At 32.5% G+C, this 24,554-nt stretch overlaps 4 protein-coding genes across 5 annotated transcripts; 3 read left to right on the forward strand and 1 right to left on the reverse strand.

Annotated features, from left to right (window-relative positions):
* Positions 1 to 2,896: 2,896 nt before the first annotated feature.
* On the forward strand, positions 2,897 to 7,747 carry LOC115977527 (zinc finger transcription factor YY1). 2 transcript variants are annotated; one of them, XM_031099417.1, is made up of 6 exons: positions 2,897 to 3,165; positions 3,862 to 3,920; positions 5,151 to 5,350; positions 5,640 to 5,729; positions 6,408 to 6,551; positions 6,982 to 7,747. In XM_031099417.1, the coding sequence occupies exons 1-6, from the start codon at positions 3,080 to 3,082 to the stop codon at positions 7,519 to 7,521; spliced, it is 1,119 nt and encodes a 372-aa protein (XP_030955277.1). In that variant the 5' UTR covers positions 2,897 to 3,079; the 3' UTR covers positions 7,522 to 7,747. The 2 variants fall into 2 exon arrangements, with proteins under 2 accessions (XP_030955277.1, XP_030955278.1); XM_031099418.1 differs by lacking the exon at positions 5,640 to 5,729.
* A 959-nt stretch (positions 7,748 to 8,706) lies between these two features.
* LOC115977528 (ubiquitin-like domain-containing CTD phosphatase) lies at positions 8,707 to 15,164 on the forward strand. Its single transcript, XM_031099419.1, has 7 exons — positions 8,707 to 9,131; positions 9,798 to 9,948; positions 10,542 to 10,656; positions 10,736 to 10,799; positions 11,123 to 11,288; positions 13,873 to 14,171; positions 14,908 to 15,164. Exons 1-6 carry the CDS (start codon positions 8,830 to 8,832, stop codon positions 14,116 to 14,118), a joined length of 1,044 nt encoding a protein of 347 aa, XP_030955279.1. The 5' UTR covers positions 8,707 to 8,829; the 3' UTR covers positions 14,119 to 14,171; positions 14,908 to 15,164.
* Positions 15,165 to 16,859: 1,695 nt separating this feature from the next.
* On the forward strand, positions 16,860 to 18,533 carry LOC115963499 (60S ribosomal protein L2, mitochondrial-like). The gene is made up of 2 exons (XM_031082507.1): positions 16,860 to 17,047; positions 17,731 to 18,533. Exons 1-2 carry the CDS (start codon positions 16,942 to 16,944, stop codon positions 18,246 to 18,248), a joined length of 624 nt encoding a protein of 207 aa, XP_030938367.1. The 5' UTR covers positions 16,860 to 16,941; the 3' UTR covers positions 18,249 to 18,533.
* A 1,750-nt stretch (positions 18,534 to 20,283) lies between these two features.
* On the reverse strand, positions 20,284 to 21,024 carry LOC115974029 (mitogen-activated protein kinase kinase kinase 17-like). The gene has a single exon (XM_031094254.1). It carries the CDS (start codon positions 21,022 to 21,024, stop codon positions 20,284 to 20,286), a length of 741 nt encoding a protein of 246 aa, XP_030950114.1.
* Positions 21,025 to 24,554: the final 3,530 nt, after the last annotated feature.

Consider the following 24,554-nt stretch of genomic DNA (forward strand, 5'->3'; position numbering starts at 1 on the left):
TTTTTTAAAATAAAATTGGATTCAATTAAAACTTTCATTCAACACTTATATTGTTTGAACTAGTTATGGCAGCATGTGGAAGACACTTGCTTGCCGTGAAAAAAGAACAATGATTAAAGTCAATTTTAGATTTTATCCGTATCACAAAAAAAGAAGATATAAATCATTTAATCTTTAAAGTATATAAATATTTACATTAATTAAAAGAGGAATTAATTTTAAGAATTTTGATCATTTTGTCATAAAACATTAATCTCATTCTTATAAGAATTTTGATTAGCTATTTAACATATAAATATCTATTTTACTATAACAATTTTTTAGTACCTATTTACTAAAGTTAATATATCAACTTACTAAAAACTTCTAAGAATAATAATGAATATCATCATCTTCCAACAATAAACAACTAAGTTTTGCTATAAAAAAAAATAATAAACAACAGAAGTCATGTGTCATCGAATTTTCTATTAGATAAATTATAAGTTTTGAAAATTTCAATCTAGAAAATCAATGTTCTTAGATAAAAATAAAACACCATATATCATCATTCCAACTTTCCAAGAATTACTATTATCTAAAACTCAAAATATGTGAAGAAAATTTTTGAGATGTTAAAATTTAGTGGGAGTATTTTAGACATTACACAATAAAATATTTTAAAAATTATAAGCTTTCATTAGGGTTTAGCTAAGAGAATAACAATATAACATATTTGCTATTTTCCAAAATATTAAGGGAAAAATTGCTTGAATTTAAAGTTTAAGAAGGAATTGTAAACTACCCTAAACATAAAGGATAAAAAGTGTTTTTATGCTAAGTTTTTGTTTTTGTTTTTGTGCGTAAAACTATATGGTTTTACTTAAAAATGGTGCACAAAGAAAAAAAATACAAAAATTCAACCCAAGAAAATTGTATGTGAAACAGTGAATTTTGGCTCAACAAAATTGACTAAACCAACAAAAAATTTCTAAAAACACAACATAATGGCATAACATTTTTATAATACCTTTATAATTTTGTTATATTTTATTTTGACTTGTAAAAAATTGACAGCTCAACAGTTTTGAAAATATTGCGACGAAAATAAGATGTCTTAACATTTTCACAAAAAATGCTATGTCTACGACATTTTCCACAACAAATCATAAGTAGTAGGTTGTTACATGTTGTTATTGGTGGGCAAAAAAGTTGTTTCAATGGTAAGTTTAAATTATAACCCAGAACAATTTACCACCTATAATTTGTTATGAAAGTATTGTGAAAAATATTATGGATATAACACTTCTTTTTTCACAATAACTTTATTTTTAGTTGTGGTTGGTTCTAGTATGATATTTTATCATTTAATTTAGACCTATAAGGAATTAACACCTTAACAATTGTGGAAATATTGTGCCAATTTTTTGTTTAATATTTTATTATAATGTGAAAAAGCGCAAATTGGACAAACAAAAAATAATGTAGTAAATCTATTGCAGATTTACGCATTCACAAAAAAAAAAAAAAAGTGGCCAGCTAAACAATGAAAATTAAACAAGTCAAAACTACTGTAGTGAAGCTATGGTAGCTTTTCCCATTCACTCTTTTTATATATAGATTACTAAATTTGACTAAACCAAAAAAAAAAAAAGTCCATGAATTCAACAAAATATTACAAAGTTTCCACAATACCTCTATTTTCAACCTTAGTGGATCTTAGTCTAATATTTTGTTATCTTATTTTGACCTATAAAGAATTTACACTACAGTAGTTGTAAAAATATTGTAATAACAACAAAATGTCATGACATTTTCACAATACGATACTATTATTTTTAGTTGTGTTAGATCTTGGTATGATATTTTATTATTTTATTTTATTTTGATCCATAAGGAATTGACACATGTGTCACTCAACATTTTTACAATATCTCTATGTTTACATTGTACTTACAACGTAAATTTATATTATAGACACATAAAAATTGGAAAATTTTGTACACATTTGCAAAATTTGTATAATATTTACCACTTTTTTTTTCCTTTCAAATGTGTATAATATTTGCCACTTTTTATATGTCTACGATGTAAGCTTACATTGCATGTATACAATAAAATTTTAAAGATCCTTAAAAAACAAAAACAAAAACAAAGCTCAAACCAATTGTGTATTTGAAGGGGAAAAAAAAAAAGAAAAAAAAGGAAAAGAAAAGGTGCAGCTCACCAATTGAATAAACCAAAAACACTATTCATGGGCCTATTACCTCTTTTTATATAGTTAATAGAAATAAATTAATTACTTAAAGAAAGTTTTTAATATTTTCAACCATTAGTTCTTTTGGGTGTAGTTATTAACTTATAAAATCTTGAGTTTGAATTGTATTAGATGCTTGGTTTTTAAACTTTGATTTTAATTATTAGTAATTTAAATTTTTTTTATAAAATATTTACATATTTATGTTATGATTTTTCATACTTTTTTTTTTAAATTTTTTATTTGCCCTATGATTTGACCACTATTGATCCAGTAACCCAACTAATAGTATATGTTTGTGAAGCTCCTTTCCTGGAGACTTAAACCTCGGCCCTTGCCCCCCATATCTTATAAGCACTTATACTTGTGAAGTGACTACCGCACTACGAGTGTGCGGTGATGAATATTTCATAAAAATTAAATATGAAATTCCTGGAGATTTAAACCCCGGTCCTTACTCCCTACATCCTACAAGCACTTATACTTGTGAAGTTACTACTGTACCAAGAGTGTGCGGTGGTAAATATTTCATAAAAATTAAATATGAAATACTCTATATATATATATATATATATACCCATTATTTATTTATTTAATTTTTGGGAGAAGAATATACCCATTAACTAAAAGAACCGTACAAATAAATTCTACATAGACATGAACATTGAACAAACAACTGACCTCAAAGCTTTCCTAGCTTCGCTCTGTTACTTTAAGTCAATCTCTGTCTCTCTCTCTCTCTTCGAAGACTCTGAGTTCTAAACCCTAACCCTAAAATTCCAACGGAATCGAAAAAATCGTCGATAATTCACAGAGCTCCCACGTTTGAATGCGCACAAAGCTATGGAGATGCAGTTCACTCACACTCTATTCGAAAGGCGCCCCATTGTCAAGTCCAAAACCCCCGCTGTTAAATGGTTCAAAGAATGGTAATTTTATATGACTCTTGCTTCTATTTGTATTACAAGTTTTTTACCCTTGAATTTACTGTTCTTTGTTTGGTTCTTGAGAAAATTTGTGTAAATTTAAAGAATGAATAGGAAAGAAAAGGAACAAATATTGGATTTTTTTGTTTTTGGTTTTAAGGGTTAATACATTGAGTATTATAAATTATATTCATTGCAAGGTTGTAACTTTGAATCTTATTTGCTGTTTGGTAAGGTTTCCAAATTATGAAAAGTAATATCTTAAACCCAAAGTTTTCTAAATTTTAAGACAGGTTAGAGGGGTATGTGAGAATCAAATGGGTAATTTGAACAAGGGACATAATTTTCTGTTCTCTATATATATGTTGGAACCAAAGGCATAATTAGGAATAGATTATATGTAATATATGTATAACATAAATCTAAGTAGTAGTGCCAATATATATATAGTAAAAAATGATATATCAATTAAGGAAGTGACAGAGAGTATGCCTTCTGATTTAGAATAGAATGGAATAGTTGAGAAGAGTACATGTGCATGTGGCCAGCCATGACTAGTTAGTTTAGGAGCCTCAACGAACCTAAATTTTTGGGACTAAGGCTTGGTTGTTGTTGTGCACAACTTGATTGGTTTTTCCTATTTGCTGTTTTTCATGTGGTATATGCTAAATATATGACTGTTATTTTTTTTCTTATTAGGGTTCCCCAAGATGTTGTAGCGACTGGTGGGAAATGCTTTGTCATGAAATGGGTCACTGGTAAGTCTTATTACTTGCTCTTGATCTTGTCTTTGTCATCTTTTAAAGTTCTTTTGTGATTATCTTTTGTTAAGATGATTTTTATGCGCTTTTAGTATTGTTGGATGTTTATGTTTCTTTCCAATTTTTTTAAACTGAAAGAAGTTCACATTAAAGAGGTGTGAAGTTGCATTCCATGTGAAATTTCAACTTCAACTTCTGGTGTAGATGGATTTATGAATTCTAAATGGAATTTATCTTTAATTAAAGGAATTGAAAAACTACGTTTCAAATTTCTGAACGCCAGTATGTGAGGTTAAATGAGTCTACACCAGAAGATCAAGTGCAAGCTCATGTATTTAAATCTAAGATGAAGTATATTTTAAGTGAATTGGAATTTTGGCTCATTCATAGAGAGTTGGGAGTTGAGAGGCTAATGGTCTGTTCTTTTGGGCTCTTTTTGAGGTGTTTTAGTAATTACCCCTTGAAAAACATGGTTTGTTAGAAATTGAATAAAATCAGGTTCTTATGAATGGAAACAGACATGCAGACTTAATTTAATTGCAAGGAAAAATAACTTGTACAGATTGTCAATTTTATATGAAGAATGGTGAGTGGGCATTTGAAAAAGAAAAATGAAAATCTAGTTCGGATACATTTTTTTTCCCATTTGATTCTTAGATTTCTATGTATGTGCCCAACTAATAAGGTCTTGCATTAGCATGAAGATTGGTAAAAAGTTATACAAAAATTTCCATAGGTACTTAATTGTCCTAACATGCACAGCTCTTAGTGTGTATGTGTATTTGTTACTAATGATTTCACACTTCCTAATTTCTTTCTTTATGCATGTTAACATCTTCTGAAGATCAATGGTTACTGGTTTCTATCCTGAAAACAATTTCATTGTGTTAGAATACATTTGGATTTTTTAATCTTTTGGATTATGGTCTTTGCATTCTTATCTTCTTGTGCAATATTCAACTGATGCCTTTAGTTATGTATTTTATTTGATAATGCATGAATTAAAGTTTGGGCTTATTATTGTTTCAATCAACAGATGAGTTTGGGGAGCCATCTTGGATTGTATATTAGGATGACTTAGCTCTAGTTTCTTTTTGTTTGTATCTATTCCACACCCTCCCCTAACCCCCCCCCCCCCCCCCCCCAAAAAAAAAAAAAATTCCCTTATTTCTTTTATTTCTTTGTATTATGGTTTAGTAATCTTTCTCTTTGTTATGCTTTGTTTAGAGGAAAGCTTGAAGGCCTTGAAAGAGAAGGCAAAAGAGCCAGAGCCACCAGAGCCAGAACCAGAACCAACGACTGAAGTACTTTTCCTTTGCAGTTATGAAGGCTGTGGCAAGACCTTTATTGATGCTGGTGCTTTGAGGAAGCATTCCCACATCCATGGAGAGAGACAATATGTTTGTCACTATGAGGGTTGTGGAAAGGTATTGTATTTAATGTTTTTGCTTTGACCTTTATTTTTATTATTTATTTTTTGTCTTCCTCGATATTTGTTTTAGAGTAAGATGGCAAAACTGTGGGTTATCTGGCTGTGATCGAGTCCAGTCAACATTGCAATTTTCAGTAATGTATCCTAATATAATTTCCTAAGAACAACTTTGTTATGTTGTCCAAGTGTTCATCCTCATGCTTCATCCCTTCATTGTTTTTTTCTATTTTCCTTCTTTATCACAATTATTTAGCTTTCTTAAAAGAGTTGTGTTTATGTTGCAGAAATTTTTAGATAGTTCAAAGTTGAAAAGGCACTTTCTAATTCATACGGGAGAAAGAGATTTTATATGTCCCCATGAAGGCTGTGGCAAGGTGATTAATCTGTCCACTAAGATTCTTCTTTTTGTTTCTAGGAGGGAAATTTGGAAAAAAAAAATTATCAAAGATTTTGCTGAAATAATCATTTTAGTTGATCAGATTTATATGTGTGCGTGTTGTTTTGAGATGTTAATTTTAGACAATGTATTGGATATGGGAGTTAGGAAGGTTGTTTTCTTCCTTCCCTCCTTTTGTCCTTGTTTTGTTCATGTGCAAGGTGTCACAATTTCTGAATACTGTCCACCAAAAAAAAAAAAAACTTGAGGTGTTAGTTTCTGTGTAAATGTATCTGTCTCTGGCTCAAGTTGTGTATTAAAAGTTTAAAACTGAGATGGGATATGAATATGATCCTTTTTGTTGAACAAAATATTATTCAATGAAGAAAGGATTTACAGACATTGGCCCATAGTCAACTAAGCGTCTCCTTTATTCTTCAGCCTGATTATCAATGGAAGATTCTTGAATTTTTGTTATGTAATGCTATATACCTTTTTGTATTGTGAGATAAGCTCAGATTTTAATCATATTTTTATTTCTGCTTCAAATAGCTTCATTAATGTGTATGCTAGTTTGCAGTCACACATGCAATCGAGTGTGCAAGTGCAATTCTCACGCACACATTTTCACATGACGTTTGTTTATTCTAAAATATTTTAAATGTGAAAATTGCAGGCATTTTCCCTGGATTTCAACCTAAGGTCGCACATGAAAACACATTCACAGGAAAATTATCATATATGCCCATACCCAGATTGTGGAAAGAGATACGCTCATGAGTACAAGCTAAAGAACCACATTGCATCTCACCATGAAAAGGTTGGTGGTACCACTCCCTCATTATTGTTGTTTCTGACATTTTTGCACTATCTGGCTTTGCAATTTCTTTATTTGATCTTAACAAGACATAAAGCATATTTGGTCTTTTAGAGCATCCATCCACGTTCGATAATCTTGAAGTATAGGTCAACTTTTCACTACTAATAGTCTTCTATAGTTGTTATTCACATGAATGCTATCTCAACTTAACTAAGCCTCTAAGTCTATTAAATTGGGGTTCCTCTTTAAATAATACATGTCTGCAATTATACTCTTTTGTCTCTATCCTAAATAACAAATCCTTCAATACGGAGACTTGAATTCATATATTAGTAAGATGACATATTTTGTACAAAAATAATCTTCTATGTTATTTTCTTCGCCATAAGTATAGACATTTGATTACTAATCTCTCAATGTTAATTCACAGAACGTGCCTGTGGATGTGGCAAAATACACCCCACCCTCAGAAAAGCAGAACAAAACTCCTAAGCCTTCTTCTGGGGTTTATGCATCTGCATCATCTGACCGCCCTTATGCGTGTCCTTACGAAGGGTGTGAAAAGGCCTACATCCATGAATACAAGCTTAAACTCCATTTGAGGAGAGAGCATCCTGGGCACACATCTGATGAGAATGCAGAGAATGCTGCTGCTAATGCTGATAATGAGATGGATGAAGCCAGTGATCAAGATGCTTATGTAGGAAAACGTGTAAATGGAAAAAGTCAGAAACAAAGCAGGCCCAAACCAAACTTGAAGTTGCCTCCTGCAAAAATTACACAGCGCAAAGGCTCGACTCCATCTCCTGCACCTGTAAATGTAATTAAAAAACCATGGCCTGCCAAAGAAGAAGCTTATGAGGAAGAAGATAGTGAAGAAACAGAGGAGGACCGTGACAATGTTGAGGATGGTTGGAGGTACGCAGAAAATAATGAGGATGATGATGAAGAAACAGAGTATGAAGACTAGATCTGCGCACCTGTTATGTAGCATACTTTTTCACCCTTTTTTCCCCTCTTTATTTGTTTATTTTTTTGAATTGGCAATGGGCATTAATACCCATTTTCTGTTCGAAGCATATAAAGAAATGATAAAATACGAGTAAAATTATAATTTTAAATTGATGTATCATACCATCCTCCCCACCCCCTTTTTCATACTTTCAAGAATTTATGCTATGTTTATATTACATTCCTGTTCCCGGCCCTAAATTTTCTCCCCTGTTTTTGATTCTCTGAAATTGGCTCATGTTTGCTCAGTGGTTATACATGAAATTCTGGATGTTGGAATTGAGTGGTCAAATTATTGTAGTCATGGGGTGTAACTACTGCCTGTTATTGAACCATGGATTTGAATGAGCTCATAGCGTTAATTTTAAGTTTCAACAGATTCTAGTACTATATTCAATAGGTAGGCTAATTTGAAAGATGGATGAACATTTGATTAAAGTACTTTTGTGGTGATTTTTCAGCAAGTTGAACCATTTTGATTTTTAATACCTGAATTGACTGCTACTGGTTAGCTTATAGCCTGGCTGAAAATCTAGAGATGGATTCTCACATAAAACAATATTATTGGGGTGTTTGTGTTCCATTAAAAAACCTCTAGGTTAAGTATTACTCGATTAAACCTTTCATATTTTTTTTTTTATATATTTTATTTTAAATAGGGGTATTACACAATCAATGGTTTACCAGTAAAACAATATCACATAGTGTTTAATTGTTACATTCAAAACTTTAAAAGTGTTTTATGTTGTCGTGGAAAATAGTCATTCTATTCATCTCCATGACTGATATAAACAAAACAATGTTGTTTTTATTAGTTTTGCTCTCTAAATAGCCAAATTAATCACAAATATAATATATGAACGGTTATTTTGAAAACAAAATTAAAGTTAGTGAATCAAAATGAAAACAATCCTAGACAGTTTAATGTAAAATATACTTAGGGTATTCTCATTAATAGCTTGAAAAGTGCTTTTATGTTTAGAATCACCAAACATTCATGCCTTATCATTATTATTTTGATTGATAATAACATGGCCTATTTTAATCCCTAAGATTAAATTTTTTTTTTTTTTAATGATTTTTGTAAGGGGTAGCTTTAGTTTAGCGAGTGAATTTTGATAGAATATTTTGTACAAGACTATAGCTACGAGGCACAAAACCCACAAAACAAAACATAAAGACATAGAGGAGGTTTTTGTTTTGAGAGTTAACAAGAAGGCTTTTTAGCAAACAACAAACAACCTAAGCTTAGCAAAAGTAGCAATCAATGGCAGCTTCTGCTTCTGCTTCTGCTTCGGCTTCGGCTTCGGCTTCGACAGTAACATCATCGTCAGTGTCCGAGGAAGAGCTGACGCTGACAGTGAAATGGAGTGGGAAGGAGTACAAGGTCCGAGTTTGTGCGGACGACTCAGTGGGCGAGTTGAAACGCCGAATCTGTGAGTTAACCACCGTGTTGCCCAAACGCCAAAAGCTTCTGTACCCAAAACTCATTGCCACAAGACTCGCTGATGACTCTGTGTTGCTCTCTCAACTCCCCCTCAAGTCCTCTCTCAAGATGACCATGATTGGGTAATTACATTTACATTTCACTACCTTGATTTCCAATCAATTTCAAATAGAATTTTTTTCTTATTGAATACAAAGAAGGGAAAGTGTTTGATAATGGGTTTCTTTTACTGGGTCTAGATGGTATTGTTTTTCTTGTAGCAATTGTGGGGGGGTTGTTTGTCATTCGAATTGAGCAAGTTAGAGGCTCTTTGCTACCTGGGTTTCTTATTTTGGTTGGTTAAATAAATTGGTTTTATTTTATGGGCAAAGCTTAGGTACAGTTCCTTAGGTGCTATATCTTAGGTTCCCCAATTGAATTCAAACACAATGTTGTGTTTGTCCTTGGGAAAGATAAAGTGGGGTTTAGAAGCAACTGGTGCATAATATTGTGTTTTTGACACTATATTGGTGTAACATTTTTTAATTTTTCAAAATTTTTTTTGTTGATTTCCAGAACATTACTCCAAAATTACATTTAAGGTGCTATTAAAATTGAAAAATAAATTAAAGTAACGACATGTATAATTGTTATTGATATAACAATTATACATTTTACCTATCAAAAATGTATAATTGTTATTGATGAGCCATTCAGTCAAGTGCTGACTGCTGAGATTTGCCATGTCGTTTGGATTTTTGAACAAAGTAATTACTTTGTATTGATTTTGAGTTCAACTGAATCTCCAGTACCATTGAAGATGATCTACTTGTGGAGCAAGGTGACTCTCCAGAGGTTATCGATGATTTCAATCTTGGGAATGAGGAAGCTGTTGAAGTTCAAATTAAAGATAAAGATGTGAATAAGCAAAAATTGAGGAGACGTATTGATCAATACAAGGTCAGTTATTTTATTTTTGTTCCCCTCTTCCTATAACAAATCTTGTTGCAGACACAAGTTACAGGCCTCTAATTGCCCATACATATGGGCATGGACACAAAAAGAAAATGGCCTGACTTGTGGCTTATAGATGGAGCTGTTAATAACTAGGCCTAAGGCCTATTGCTTAATGATTAGGGTTATTTTATGTGATTGGTTATTCTCTTTTCCTATTTGGCTTAGGAATATAATTCTTTTTCTAGGTTAGTAAAATTATTTCCTATTCCCACCAGGAGAGTTTGGAAATCTATTTAAGGATCCCAGGATTCAGATTTGTTTTGCAATATGGTTGATTAATAAAATTTCTCTTGGAAATTTCCAATTGTTTGGTATTTGATTCCTTTATTTTTATTTATTTATTTATTTTTTGTGGAATTGTCCTGCATCAGTAAGAGGATATTGTATTGTGTTGTAGCAGACTGCAAGTTGCTTGTTGGTAGATGGTGACACTTTACATTGCATGCATATTTAAGCATAGTATGGTATTGAACAGACTGACCTGCTTGTTGCTAACCTTGGTGATGATGTTAACTTTCTCATTTGTTGAATTGTAGATTGAACTTAAGAATCCATGTCGTGAAGGAAAAAAGCTGCTTGTTCTAGATATTGATTATACTCTATTTGATCACAGATCAACAGCTGAGAACCCACTTGAACTTATGAGGCCTTGTAAGTGGGCTGTTTGTTGCATGTTATAATTTTTTATGCATATTCAACTAAAAGTTAATTCTGATATTTTCTTGTACAGATCTACATGAGTTTCTTACAGCTGCTTATGCAGAGTATGATATCATGATATGGTCTGCAACGAGGTCAGATTTTCACTTTATGTCCCCCAGGCGCCCAAATTCTTTTATTAGTATAATGCCATGGAAAGAGCAAATCATTCTCTTTTTAGTGTTTCTCATAACTGATTCAACAAGCTCTCACTAATTAAAGTATTTGATATCTGCAACTGTTTCTTTTGGCTCAAATGTTACAAGGCATTCCTACCAAACATGCCCATGTGTATGAGGCTTTTTAATGATGTTTTCAAGAATCCTAATGATTATTTATGGGATTAATAGCATTAAATGATTGGCTTAGGTAATCAGATATGTGGAACTAAATGCTAGAATATATATCCTTTCTACAGCATCAAGTGGGTTGAACTAAAGATGGGACAGCTTGGGGTACTCAGCAATCCTAACTACAAAATCACAGCTCTTCTAGACCACTTAGCAATGATCACCGTGCAATCAGATTCTCGTGGTATCTTTGATTGCAAGCCACTAGGCTTGATTTGGGCTCAGTTCCCTGAGGTAAAACCATAATAGAATGTTTTAAATTATCTCCATACGCTTCTTTTTCTAAATCATTTAAAGGTTGCTTCCACTGTCATAAAATTGTATGATGAAAGAAAGATAAAGAGAATGAGAGAGCCTTCCACAAATACTGGCTGGCTCACACATACACACACTAATGCCCAAGTAACCCAACTCACTTAGCACTGCCCCTCAAACTGTAGCAAAGATATCCATCATGCTCAGCTTGTTCCAGAGATTTGAAAACGATTCTTAATGCTTTTGTGAAAAAATCCCTCAACTGACCACGGCTTGGATGTTGCAATTTGCTCTTCGTTACAAGTCTCACCCAAAATGATAATCACTTTCATTGTCTTTGGGTCTCTAGCAAATCTTGGGTATATTCATTACTCCTTTAGCATCACAAAATATCTTCATGGGCTTCTTATTGGAAAAGCACATCTTCTACAAGACAGATCTCACCTATTGTATGGGTCATTCCTGTTCTCCACTTCTACACTAGATCTTACCACCAAATTTTCTACTTTCTCCTCCCATTAACACAATTATCTCCTTCAAAAGTGCAGAAATCCTAAAATAGACCTCTCATCAAGATGATCAACCGTCCATACTCCTTTCTAGATTTGAACAGCCAACAAAATCGAGGTTATTGGAGGTTATGAACACGAAATACTTTCGAGAAGCTTCCATTATATACTCTAGAAAAGAAAAGAGATACAAGAAAAATATTATTGCTTTTGAGCTTGCATGATCTGGCTAACTACTCCAATATAAAGAATTGATGTTAGGTTGAGTCATGATTGAATAAAGAAACTTCTCCACAAACCTTCTATACCTTTCAGGATCCTCAAATACTTAACCCTCTCTACTAAATGTAGGAGGGGGATCCATTGGGCTTGGCATCCAACAAGACCTGCCTCAACAAGGAAGGTCAGTCACATACTTTGTGACAGAGAGATACACTTAGTTTTGTACCTTGCTACTTCAATGCCAAGAAAGTTCCTTTGTTACCTTAAATCCACGTGAAAATATCTACTCAGAACGGCCTTCTAGACCCTAGTACCCTACTACCATCGGCATTACTGCTAGTTATCACAACATTATTTCAAAGACAGCAATAACAAGACACATTTGGAGCTCTAATCACTTGGAGCTCTAATTAACAAAAACTGAATGATTGGACATTGTCCTCAATTCATACATGCTAGCCACTGGACTGACCCTATGAAACCAGAATCTAGCTAGGTGATGTTTTAGATACAATAAGGAACTAATGAACCGTTTTCATCTCTATAAATATCCTTAAATATTACCTGCATGCTTCCAGATAATCTTAATCCGATTGTAATGAAAAAACAAAGCAGCAACTCCCTCCATCTCATGTTTTTCCTCTATTCCATTTTGGGATCTCCCAAAACATGGTCATCTTTGATAGGTCAATGAACAAAATATTGGTAACTTTCCTATTTCATATTTTATTTTATTTAATAAGTCATGTATCCCTTTTTCACTAGTTCTATGTAATTTTAAATTAAGGAGGGTAGTTTTGGAAACTTATATCTTTTTATTTGAAAGTCAATTCATTAAATTAGGGGTGTGCAGAAAACCCACCGACCCGTCAAACCCGACCCAACCCAACCCGACCCGCCGGGTTGGGTCGGTTTTTAAGGCTTGGTGGGTTGGGTTGGGTTACAAAAAAACTTTTTATGGCGGGTCGGGTTGGGTTTGAGTCATAAAATTACAAACCCGCCAAACCCAACCCGACCCACCCATATTTAATATATATTTAAAATATATTATATATTTAATAATTTTTTTAAATCAATTGTAGGGCACTTTTATATATATATATTCAAATATATATTATATATTTAGTAATTTAAAAAAAAAACAGCTATAGAGCAGCATTTCCTCAGTTCCTCCTACTAATACTAATTTAATATATATATATATATATATTTATATATATATATATATAAAATATATTATATAATTAATAAATTTTTTTAAATAGCCAGTTCTTCCTATCCTATATAAAAGCCAATTAGTTCACACAAATCCTAATAAATTACTATTGTTGTTTAGTCATTAGTGTTGTTTGCCTTTAAGGAGTTACATTGATACTAATCTTTAGGTTTTTTTAATATATTAATATATATATATATTTTTTCTACTTAATTTAATAATAATAATAATAATAAAATTTTGTCAAACCCATGGGTTCAACCCGACCTAACCCGACCCATGTGGGTTGGGTTGGGTTGGACTTATGTGACGGGTTGGGTTGGGTTGAATTATTTTTGACCCACCATAGTGGGTTGGGTCAAAAAATCCCCTCAACCCGACCCAACCCGACCCATGCACACCCCTACATTAAATGATGATCCCTTAAAATGTTGGATGTTTTGAACGAGACCAACAATATGGGATGGAGGGAATACCTTCCAATTATATATAGAACAGAAAACTATTGCTCAAGTAGTTCCATTCCAAATTCTGAGTAGAGTGTAAGTGTTGCTTTTTCTATGCTGTTTCCAAATATGACCTACTTGACAGGTTGGTAGTTTCTGTTTTGTTTCAGTTCTACAGTTCGAAAAACACTATCATGTTCGATGATTTGCGAAGAAATTTTGTGATGAACCCACAAAATGGTTTGATAATCAAGCCATTCAGGAAGGCTCATGCAAATCGGGACAATGATCAGGAGCTTGTGAAGCTTACCCAATACTTGCTAGCCATTGCAGAACTTGACGACTTGAGTACCCTTAATCATAATCATTGGGAGAGATTCACCGAGGATAATGTCAAAAGACCTAGGCACGCTTGATGGTCTTCAACAAGCTTTGAAGTTCCAAAACGTTGCTTATATCAACTTTTGAGGTACATATCATAGTTATATCAACTTTTGAGGTGCATATGTGCATACTTATATAAACTTTTGAGGTACTTATGTACATACACAAAATGTTAGCTGTCCTAAAGTTTTGGAACTAAGGATTTGTTGTTAATTTCTATCATTTGGGTTGTTCCGGTCAATATCTGCCAAACATTGCCATTTTCAACTACCAAGGAGTTGCCATGTTGGTAATGTGTAATAGTGATAAAATATTTTATAGCAAAAAATAGCTTCCAGTCTACAGAAATTGCAAATTAGAATTTTCTTTTTCTTTTGTTTCTTCCAACATGCAACTTATCAAACAAAAAAAAAAATGTAAGGTATATGTGACAGTTGATCTAATTTATAATATTATCAAATTGTGACACAGCATATCTGTGCAGAAGCTAATCTAATGCGTTGATGATATGTTTAGAAATGGTTATCTTATATTTAGATTCATTTTATATATGTACTATAACAGATAGTTTTACAATAATATTACTTTATTATTATTTTTTAATCTTCAAGTCTTTTTTCCCATTTTCTGTTCGGTTGGAATATTATCCTTGAGTTCTGAAATCTTGCACTACATTTTTAACACTTCCTCTTTCTGTTTCTCTTGTGGTGTGCCTTTTGTTGTGGCTGGGGAAGCAAAAGTTTCTTAGCTTATATTCAAATTCATGTTATAATGCAGTGCGATTTGTCTACCCTTTCTAATAATATCTGCTTTCATTTCAGGGGTGCTAGTATTGGGTTCTGATACAGAATAGCTTTTTCGTGTTCCTCTGGTGGGCATGTGCTTAATGATTTCATTTCTGTCTCTAAAACAGTTAAAAGCATCTTATATTTGTTCCTCTGATGGGAAGGAGTTAATTTTATTTTATGTGATAAAGAGTTTACTTGCGATGACTCATATGACATATGCTATGTTGTACATAATACTATTTGTATAATTTTGTTTTTCTAAGTTTGATCATTTGCATCAGGAGGGGACAGATTTATGGAGCTTAATTATATTAAAAACGGAAATGACTATTAGACACACAACGCACACACAAATCACTTTTTGCAAAAACTCACAAATTACTTCGTGCAAAAAATGATTTGTGTGTACATTATTTGCATTAAGTGTTGTGTACTAAACAGTAAACACCACTATTGCCTTATTTTGTTATAGACGTAATTCCAAGGGCTCTCACATTTTGATTCATATTTGGACAAAGTTTAGCTTCAAAATTGGTTGTAGTTTAAAGTTACAACCTTACTTAATATCATTAATATTACTATATATTATGGAAATCTAAAAATTGGATTACATGTTCTTTATGCTCTTAATATATATGTTAAATTTTGTATCAATCAAATATTATTTACTATATAATCTATAAGATTATATTTTATGGATAATTTTAAATTACAAAAACTTACAATTCAAACAATTTATAGATGACATAGTTATTGATTTTTAATTTTCTAGAAATTTTACAAGTTTAGAGGATATAAGAAAAAAATGTAATTCAATGGTGGATTTGTCAAAATTCATTTTCAATAAAAAAAAATATTGAGTAAGATAGTAGTTTTAAGTTACAATTAATTTTGTAGTTAAATTTTGTCCTTCATTTTTTTTTTTTACGTGATGTTAAACCAAATTCTGCCCTGGATTACCTATTTGGTGTGTGAATATATAAGTACTTTATAAGGGAACACATAAAAAGTGAATTACATAAACAAAAATTAAATCCAAGAGTCTCATAGATCAAGTGGTGTGGGAAATGAGCTAGGGTTCAAATGCCCTCTCTCCATTGTATTGCCAATAAATAAATAAATTAATCAATGTTGTATATACTATATAGTATATACACAAAGCTTCCATTTTTAAGGAGTTTAAAAAGGTGATTGGTAGACAATCTTATTTCCAATTATTTTTTAAGAGCCAAATTACATAAATAATAATATGAAAAATTAAAAGATACATCCCTCCAATGAGAATGTATTTTATGGGATATCTCTCTTATAATGTGTGAAATGCCATTTGTGCAGAATCCACATATATTTTGAGAGGAAAGTTTTATAAGACTGACTCATAAGATAATTTTTGTAGTCTTAAATTTATACATAAAATGCGTATTAAGAATATAAAAAATATGAAATCTAACAATTAGATTTTCAAAATATATAGTCATATTAATATTTTTAATAAGAGATAAGTTTGTAGTCAAATTTTGTCCGTACAAATTTAGTTATTCATGCAATGTGGGCTTTGCACATTGGCTGCCATGGGCTTGAATTGAAAAAAAAAAGAAAAAAAGTTCCATCTATCAAAAATATATAGTTTATATAAAAATAAAATGATATAATAAATAATTATTATTAAGGAACATAATTATCAAATTTAATATCTAAAAAATAAAACAAAGAAAAAATATAGGTTAAAATGTAAAACTTTTATTCAATTAAGAGTTTTTCATTAATTTTTGTTATATGTTGTGGTTAATTTTTTTATTAAAAAATTTAATTAATTATTGAAAAATATTTTTTAGATTAAAATTTTTTTTTTAATAAAAATTGACAAAAATTTCTTAATTAAATAAATCTGAAAATTAAATAACTAAAATAAATACTCCTATACCGGTGAAATAGATGAGTTATGCATTTTAACTAAAAATATATATCATGTCAAAATTGAATACTTTCTTTATTTAGTTTTCTCAGGATCCAAACACATACTCTACTTCACAGTCTCTTCCTCAGCGATCCGAATAGGTTATATCAATGGCTCTTCGGCGAGCTTCATCGACTTTCTTCAACAAACTCGTTCACTCTACGACACGCCAATCTGTCCACAACAACGTTGCTCCTCATCGCAGTTTCTCCTCCGGTACTTTTCTTATTTCACAACTCTCTCTTTTTTACCCTCTGTTTGGTTTCCGAGAAAACCGTCGGAAAATTAGTTTTTTTTTTTTTTTTTTCCTCTTCTTCTTATTAGTATTTGGTTGCTGAGAAAACTGAGGGGGAAAATAGAAATGAAGTACCTAGCTCAATGGAAACTGAAAATGAAGGAAATGAAAAAATTATAAGCGTAGTTTGTGTTTGGTTGCTGAGAAAACTGTGGGAGAGAATGGAAACTGAAAAATCTAATCTTTTTTTTTTGGGGTCAAATTTACTGTTTTGTTGCAAAGAAAAAGAAGGGAATGGAAAAAAGAATGAAACTTTTTTTTTTTGAATTTCTGAATCTGTGATGAACTTTTATTTACTTCGCCCTAATTGCTGTATTAATCTCATTTTGGGGGGGGGGGGGTTGAATCTAAGTTTCTGTTTGATTGCTGTGAAAATCGAAAATAAAATTTGAAACTTCAATATTATTGTTGTTTTGGTTCTTGGGAAATTGAAGCTCTACTTAACTAAGTCAAAGAGAAAAAAGAATAAGAATTCAACCCAAGTAGCCTTACATGTTGTGTTAGGCTTCTATATGAGTGCATTGCTTTATTATCAGGAAAGTAACTAATCAGAATACAAAAATATTGAACAAAAACTTATTTTTCTTTGTTTCACTTTTCATAGATTTCGTTGGAAGTGGTACTCATAGTTTGCGTGAGAGCATGATGAACCAGATGCTTCATCTTGATATAAATTCACAAATTGGGAGTTGTATGCCGCTTGCGGCTATGCGTATTGGAACAATGATCCACAACATTGAGGTCAACCCGGGTCAAGGTGGCAAGCTAGTTCGAGCTGCGGGAACCTGCGCAAAGATCTTGAAAGAGCCGACGTCTAGATACTGTTTAATTAAACTGCCTTCAGGTGCTGAGAAGTTGATTGATTCTCGGTGTCGGGCCACAATTGGTATGGTGTCAAACCCAAGTCATGGGGCTCGAAAGCTCAGGAAGGCTGGGCAGAGCCGGTGGTTGGGTCGAAGACCAGTAGTTAGAGGAGTGGCTATGAATCCGGTTGATCATCCTCATGGTGGAGGTGAGGGTCGAAGCAAGAGTAGTGGGAATCATGGAAGGTGTTCTCTTACTCCTTGGGGCAAGCCATGTAAGTCTGGGTACAAGACTGGACCCTTGAAGCGCAGAAAGTAGTGTCAAAACATTTTCTTTGTTTTGATACCCTACAATGGAATCTAGTTTTTCTTTTCATGCTTCACAGATGCGATTAATATTTGCACACACTCTGACCAATTAGACTGTTTTAGGAAATGTTTAAATTTCCTTTCAAGTGAAGTCTGTTTGTGGATTTAGTTGCTTATTGTTCAATTTTGATGGTTTTTTAGATGAATGTCATCGCCTTGCCATAAGAATTTGAAGTCTATTCTGTTATCTAAAATAATTGAATGAGTTTTGCATTGCTATAATTTCTATTGGCCATTTGTGTTCTTAATCTGATCATAGACCATGTATATGTTTATACTTTCTATTAACTCCTCTCTCTCTCTCTCCCCATTTGTGTCTGTATTCTGCACCAATACTGGCATAATCAAAACGTTCAAGGTAGGGTATCAATGAAAAAAAATACGTTTTTAGATAAGCAGGGTAGATTGTCTTCCCTGCTTCTATTTTTGAAATGTAAAGGCTGCAAATTCATTTTCATGTAAGCTACCTTACCATATCTTCATTGATGCATAATTTTGCAATTGAAGTATACTTTCCTCCTCATAGACCTGTCATTCACTTGTAATTGCAAATTGCTAATGGCTGCTAGGTTTCTAGCCAAGGGTAATTCGTCTAGAAAAGTATCAAGTACACACAAAAAGTAAAGGCTTACCTCTAGTGATATGGCTTTGCTATTTGTAGTAAAAATGATTGTGGAATTAGGTGTACTTTATGATTATGGAAAAATTGAAGGTTTCTAGCTAAGGGCATCTCAGGGTTTACAAACCCCCTTAATGCTTTGATCTAGTCTTGCTTTAGTGTTACAAGTTGCTGGGAAGGTATCAATAATATTTTTCACTTCTTCCTTTTCCATGCCCATGTTTTATTAGAAAGCCAACATCATTTTTTTCATTTCGGATACATGAACATTTTTGACAGTGTCTCCTCTCATTTCCCATGGTCAAATTTAACAGGTTAAATGTCATATTATATCACCTCCTTTCAAAGTATCAACTAGTGTACTTTTGCATTAAGCATTTCAAAAACTTTTTCTTGTTTCACAATTGGTATTTTCAACAATCAATCAACACGAAGAAGAAAGGCAACTGCAATAGGGGGTGGTCATCAGCCTTCCCCAAAACCATGCCAAATTGGTAGATTCAAAAGAGAGAAGGGCACACATTATTATTTAATTTTCATTCGGGTGGAGGAAATTAAGTAATTTGGAAGTAGTAGCTTTATCTGAAAGAGATACAAAACATTTGCAATAATGTAATAGCTTAAGAATTAATTAATTATCACAGACAAGATATTTAAAGCCAAGATTGAGGAGGTATTGGGTTTTCTCCAATGTCATATTTCTAAAAGAAGGGATGCATAATATTTAATTCTACCAAGGATCTGATAGATGAATAAACAGTCTATTCCTCATTTTTACTTGAGGTTTCTAACAATAGGACATCCAGATGGAAGTATTTTAGTAAAACCTGACATGCAAATGTTATTATACCTGAATCAACAATTCTCTTAATGCTAAAGAGTACTCTATAATTTGCTTTTCTACTCTTACTGGTGACAAAACAAGTTATGGATTAAAAGCCTAACAAAACTTAGAATGCCTAGTATAAATCCAAGTAAAGTAATCCAAGAAATTAAAGCTAAAATCCAAGATCCCATTAAAAAAAAAAAATCTGAAATCCAAGATAATGCTAAAACCAATGTAGCACATATCCAAACTCATAATATATACCTAGAAGGCTAGAACCTTTCTTAGTCTTCATTTCAACTCATTGATGTTGTTAAACTCATCCATTGGAAGACGATTGACAGGATTTGGAATTATACTCATGAGATCAATGAGATTGATATCCAGATATTTCTTCTTAGAACATACTGATTCGACCCCATAAGCGGGCCCACCACCCTGTAGCTTAAAGTTGCCAGAGTAATGCTTAACCTCTGGATCACTGCTTACCCTGCAATTGAGAAGAAACAGTTTGCACATTGCTGTCCATAGGCCACACTATCATTGTCCATAACCCCATCCAAGTTGCCAGTTACCATAACACTGGGCATGCCCAGGCAGCACTGAAGGAAAAGCAGAAAATCCAGGAGGAGGAAGCAAAGTTTCTGAGGAAGACAGTCTCCTTGAAATTGATGAAGAACAACCAATAAGGCGAATTTTTGTAGATGTCAAACATTCAGTTTCACTGATAAAAGGATGGTTCAGTAGCATCTCAGCAGTCCACCACTTTCTGGGATCTCTTACAAAACACTTCCTCAAGAAATCTTTCCCAAGTTCTGACATAGTTTCGGGTATTTTGGGTGGCTCCTTTCCAAAAACAATTTGAAACATTAAGTCTTCTAGACCTTTACAATTCCATACATGCTTTCCAGTAATCATCTCAATGACCGTACATCCCAAAGACCATATATCCAGAGGAGCTTCAATTTCACCTAATGCAACAGATTCTGGAGACATATATATAGGAGTTCCCCGAAAGCAAAACTTTCTATTCACAAAACCATACTCCTCTCTCGTAATTTTCGATATTCCAAAATCAGCAATCTTAACAGCATTGCCTCTACCAGCTTTGGAACGAAAAACAAGAATATTTGCTGGCTTCAGGTCGCAATGTACGTAACCCTTTTCATGAATGCAGCGAAGCCCTTTAACAATCATCCGAGTATACCTTTGCACATCGTATTCCACTAATTTTCCTCCAGTTTTCTTGATTAAAATCTTCGAGGGTGCCTCCTGACGCATACTCTAGCTGCAAGTTATAGAACCCTACGTCACTTTCAATAGTGTCAAATCGTTTCCAAAATAATGAACAATCTCAGGGCAGTCAGCCAAGTCTTGCAAGATTTTGGCCTCCTTTTGAAGCGATATAGAGTTTTGAAAAACCGCTGACTTGATAGCTATCAGGCCAGAAAAAGGAGACGAGAAAGCGGAACCGACTCGGTTTGCAATTGCTAAATACACAGTTCCGTAGGATCCTTTTCCAAGAACTTGAACTTTTGACCACTTCATGTCATGTGCCATATTGAATTGATAAAGAAAATTGTGAATGAAGTATGAGGTATGAAGTATTTGTGATGCACGAACACAATGAAACTCTTTTTTTTTTTCTTTGAAGTAATTGTGAGGTTATTGAGTATTGATTTATCTTTTTTTTTTTTTTTTGAGAAAATTTCAATCTATGACGTCCACTCCTGATGATAGTTCTTTATTATCAGACCAAAACACCAATCAATTTTGGGTGTAGGCGGGGATTGAACTCCAGGATTGATTTATCTTGAAAGAGCTTTTTGTTAATATATAAGTTTGTGAGGTCGGTCATTTGTGAGGTCGGTCAAGATGACCGTTTGGCCTTCGGATTCTAAGATAGAAGGTAATTTTCTTTTGAAAGTTTTTTTTTTTCCTGTTTTTTTTTTTAGAAGTTTTTATGGAACCTCACTATACAAAATACAAAATATTATAGAAATAATATTAAAAACAAAAGTAATTACGAAGATAAATTCATGTAAAAGATACCTTGAGACATGAGGATGAAGAATTTGTAGAAATAAAAGAAATCGCATAGAGAGTGTATATATATATTATAGTGGGTCAGTTTGGTTTAAAGTTCTCTAGTTGCTTAATAGTAGTTGGTTTAAAAGTTTTCTAGGTTGCTGAATTATATAGTTAGTTTAAAACTCTTCAGTTATAGTAGTCCATTAAAACTCTCCTTTGGCATAATAAATAAATAAAAAGTGATGTGAAAAATTGTGAGGCTAATAAAGTTTATGTGGTAAAATATTAAAAAATCAATTAATAGTTAAACGTCTTTTGTTATTATAGACTGTATAGATATTAGGCTATGCGAATGACTCTTTTAACATAAAAATTCATACAATCCGCATAAAAACCTTGCCCTTCTAAAAATTGTAATGGAGTTGTAAATAAAATCCAAATATAAAATTTAATTTGAATTTTGCAATCTAAACAAAGGACTTTAAAAATAAATAAATGTAATATAGAAGGTCAAATAAATAATATTTAATTTTTATTTAAATAGTAAAAAAATTCCAAATAAAATTTATGCCCTTAGGCCTTTATTTTTATTGAAACAGCCATGACCGTACAATCTCGATATGTCTTGATGAACTGGATTGGGTTCTAAATTTTTTTTAAAGCTTAACTCTGACTTAAGTTGACAAAATTTCAGCCCAAATGTCTTGATCCAACCATATTAGTATTTAAAAAAAACATATGTAATTTAGATTTTGGGATTTAGTTTAAATTTTTGGGTTTAATTAATTAATTAATTATTAATTTTTTTTTTCTGGATTGATACTTAATTGTGATGAAATTGGAAAATTATGCCTATTGTAAAAATTATAATAAAATTTAAATATATAATAATGGGTTTAAAGAATTGAATGAAAACTTTTAAAAAAAAATTATTTTATGTTATAACTGACAAAATAGCCTAACCCAATTTAATTTCAAAAGATGATTGTGGCGTGGTTTTATATTTTACCTTTTTGCTAATGTGTGAGTAAGGATGATAGGAAGTAATTAATATAGAGGAACTGCATGAACTCCATTATTATTCAGATCTCATGTTTTTTACCAGAAAAACGAAGAAGCAAGTGAAAGGCAGAGATCAATACTAATAAGGAGAGAGATAAGTTGTCTTCTTATTCTCAAAGGTCAACCTAGCTAGCTCCTTTGTTTTTTCTAATAAACGTATGTTTTCTATTCATGAAATTGGAGGAAGTGAGGTGCTTTGTTTGATGAGTGCGTAGCTAATGATTGCTTGCTGGGAAGTTGTGTAATATAATCTCTAATGTTTCTTCTGTTGAAGTGGGCCATGTGTGGCTTGAATTGCCACAAGCCCACATCCACTTTAAGTCGGTCACTGTTGACCGAATGCAACTAGGAATAGTAATTCCTAAACAGCCGGCTTGACCTTAATATATATATATATATATATATATATATTATATTAGGTTTTAAAAAGTATGTGCAGCCGTGTGAGTGTATAGAAAAATTCCAATTAACCTAGTGAGCAAGCCGCATGAGAGAAAATAGAGAAAAGAGAGACAGTCAGTTTCTATTCTTATTTTTCTGTGAGAGAGTGCTAGGGTGTAATTGGGATTTGGGTTTCTTGAGAGTGTTCTTGTGCACTATTGTATTTTTCCCTGATAATAGTGAAATCCCTGCAACTCCGTGGACGTAGGCAAATTGCCGAACCACGTAAATATTGTCTTGTGCGTGTGATTATTTTTCTTTGATGTGTGTTTTCTCTATTTGTTTTGTTTCTCACAGGTTAGGAATTTTTGGTTAAATTCCCTACATCTTCAATGTTCTACATTTTGGTTTGCCTTGTTGTTGCCTGTTGGCTATGATGTCTAATGTCTTGTCTTTGCTTTGTGTACAAGTTGCCTCGGTGCTTTTATGGGTTGTCATTTGTCAATATGGTAGTTCTTGTGGTACAGAGATACTCTTCAAGGAAAAGACTTTACATCTCCATCAGAAAGTTCTCTATGGTAGAATTTTACATCTTCAAGGAAAAACTTTTTCTTGTTATCACAATTGGTATTTTCAACAATTAATCAACACGAAGAAGAAAGGCAACTGCAATAGGGGGTGGTCATCAGCCTTCCCCAAAACCATGCCAAATTGGTAGATTCAAAAGAGAGAAGGGCACACATTATTATTTAATTTTCATTCAGGTGGAGGAAATTAAGTAATTTGGAAACAGTAACTTTATCTGAAAGAGACACAAAACACTTGCGATAATGTAATAGCTTAAGAATTAGTTAATTATCACAGACAAGAGTAAAGCCAAGACTGAGGAGGTATTGGGTTTTCTCCAATGTCATATTTCTAAAAGAAGGATGCATAATATCTGATTGTACCAAGGATCTGATAGATGAATAAACAGTCTATTCCTCATTTTTACTTGAGGTTTCTAACAATAGGACATCCAGATGGAAGTATTTTAGTAAAACCAGACGTGCAAATGTTATTATACCTGAATCAACAATTCTTTTAATGCTAAAGAGTACTCTATAATTTGCCTTTCTACTCTTACTGGTGGCATAACAAGTTATGGATTAAAAGCCTAACAAAACTTTGAATGCCTAGTATAAGCCAAGTAAGGTAATCCAAGAAATTAAAGCTAAAATCCAAGATCCCATTAAAAAAAAAAAAAACTGAAATCCAAGATAATGCTAAAACCAATGTAACAAATATCCAAACTCATAACATATACCTAGAAGGCTAGAACGTTTCTATCTTAGTCT

The sequence above is a fragment of the Quercus lobata genome, chromosome 2 (assembly GCF_001633185.2).
Source record: "Quercus lobata isolate SW786 chromosome 2, ValleyOak3.0 Primary Assembly, whole genome shotgun sequence".
Classification (NCBI taxonomy): Eukaryota; Viridiplantae; Streptophyta; class Magnoliopsida; order Fagales; family Fagaceae; genus Quercus; species Quercus lobata.

Excerpts from the sequence above, each read along its gene's own strand:
- LOC115974029 (XM_031094254.1), bottom strand. The coding sequence starts at position 21,024 with ATGCGTCAGGAGGCACCCTCGAAGATTTTAATCAAGAAAACTGGAGGA.
- LOC115977527 (XM_031099417.1), top strand. The coding sequence starts at position 3,080 with ATGGAGATGCAGTTCACTCACACTCTATTCGAAAGGCGCCCCATTGTC. Across the intron at positions 3,921-5,150 it reads TGTCATGAAATGGGTCACTG|AGGAAAGCTTGAAGGCCTTG; the intron begins GTAAGTCTTATT and ends TGCTTTGTTTAG. Across the intron at positions 5,730-6,407 it reads CCCATGAAGGCTGTGGCAAG|GCATTTTCCCTGGATTTCAA; the intron begins GTGATTAATCTG and ends TGAAAATTGCAG.
- LOC115963499 (XM_031082507.1), top strand. The coding sequence starts at position 16,942 with ATGGCTCTTCGGCGAGCTTCATCGACTTTCTTCAACAAACTCGTTCAC. Across the intron at positions 17,048-17,730 it reads TCATCGCAGTTTCTCCTCCG|ATTTCGTTGGAAGTGGTACT; the intron begins GTACTTTTCTTA and ends CACTTTTCATAG.
- LOC115977528 (XM_031099419.1), top strand. The coding sequence starts at position 8,830 with ATGGCAGCTTCTGCTTCTGCTTCTGCTTCGGCTTCGGCTTCGGCTTCG. Across the intron at positions 9,132-9,797 it reads CTCAAGATGACCATGATTGG|TACCATTGAAGATGATCTAC; the intron begins GTAATTACATTT and ends CTGAATCTCCAG. Across the intron at positions 11,289-13,872 it reads TTTGGGCTCAGTTCCCTGAG|TTCTACAGTTCGAAAAACAC; the intron begins GTAAAACCATAA and ends GTTTTGTTTCAG.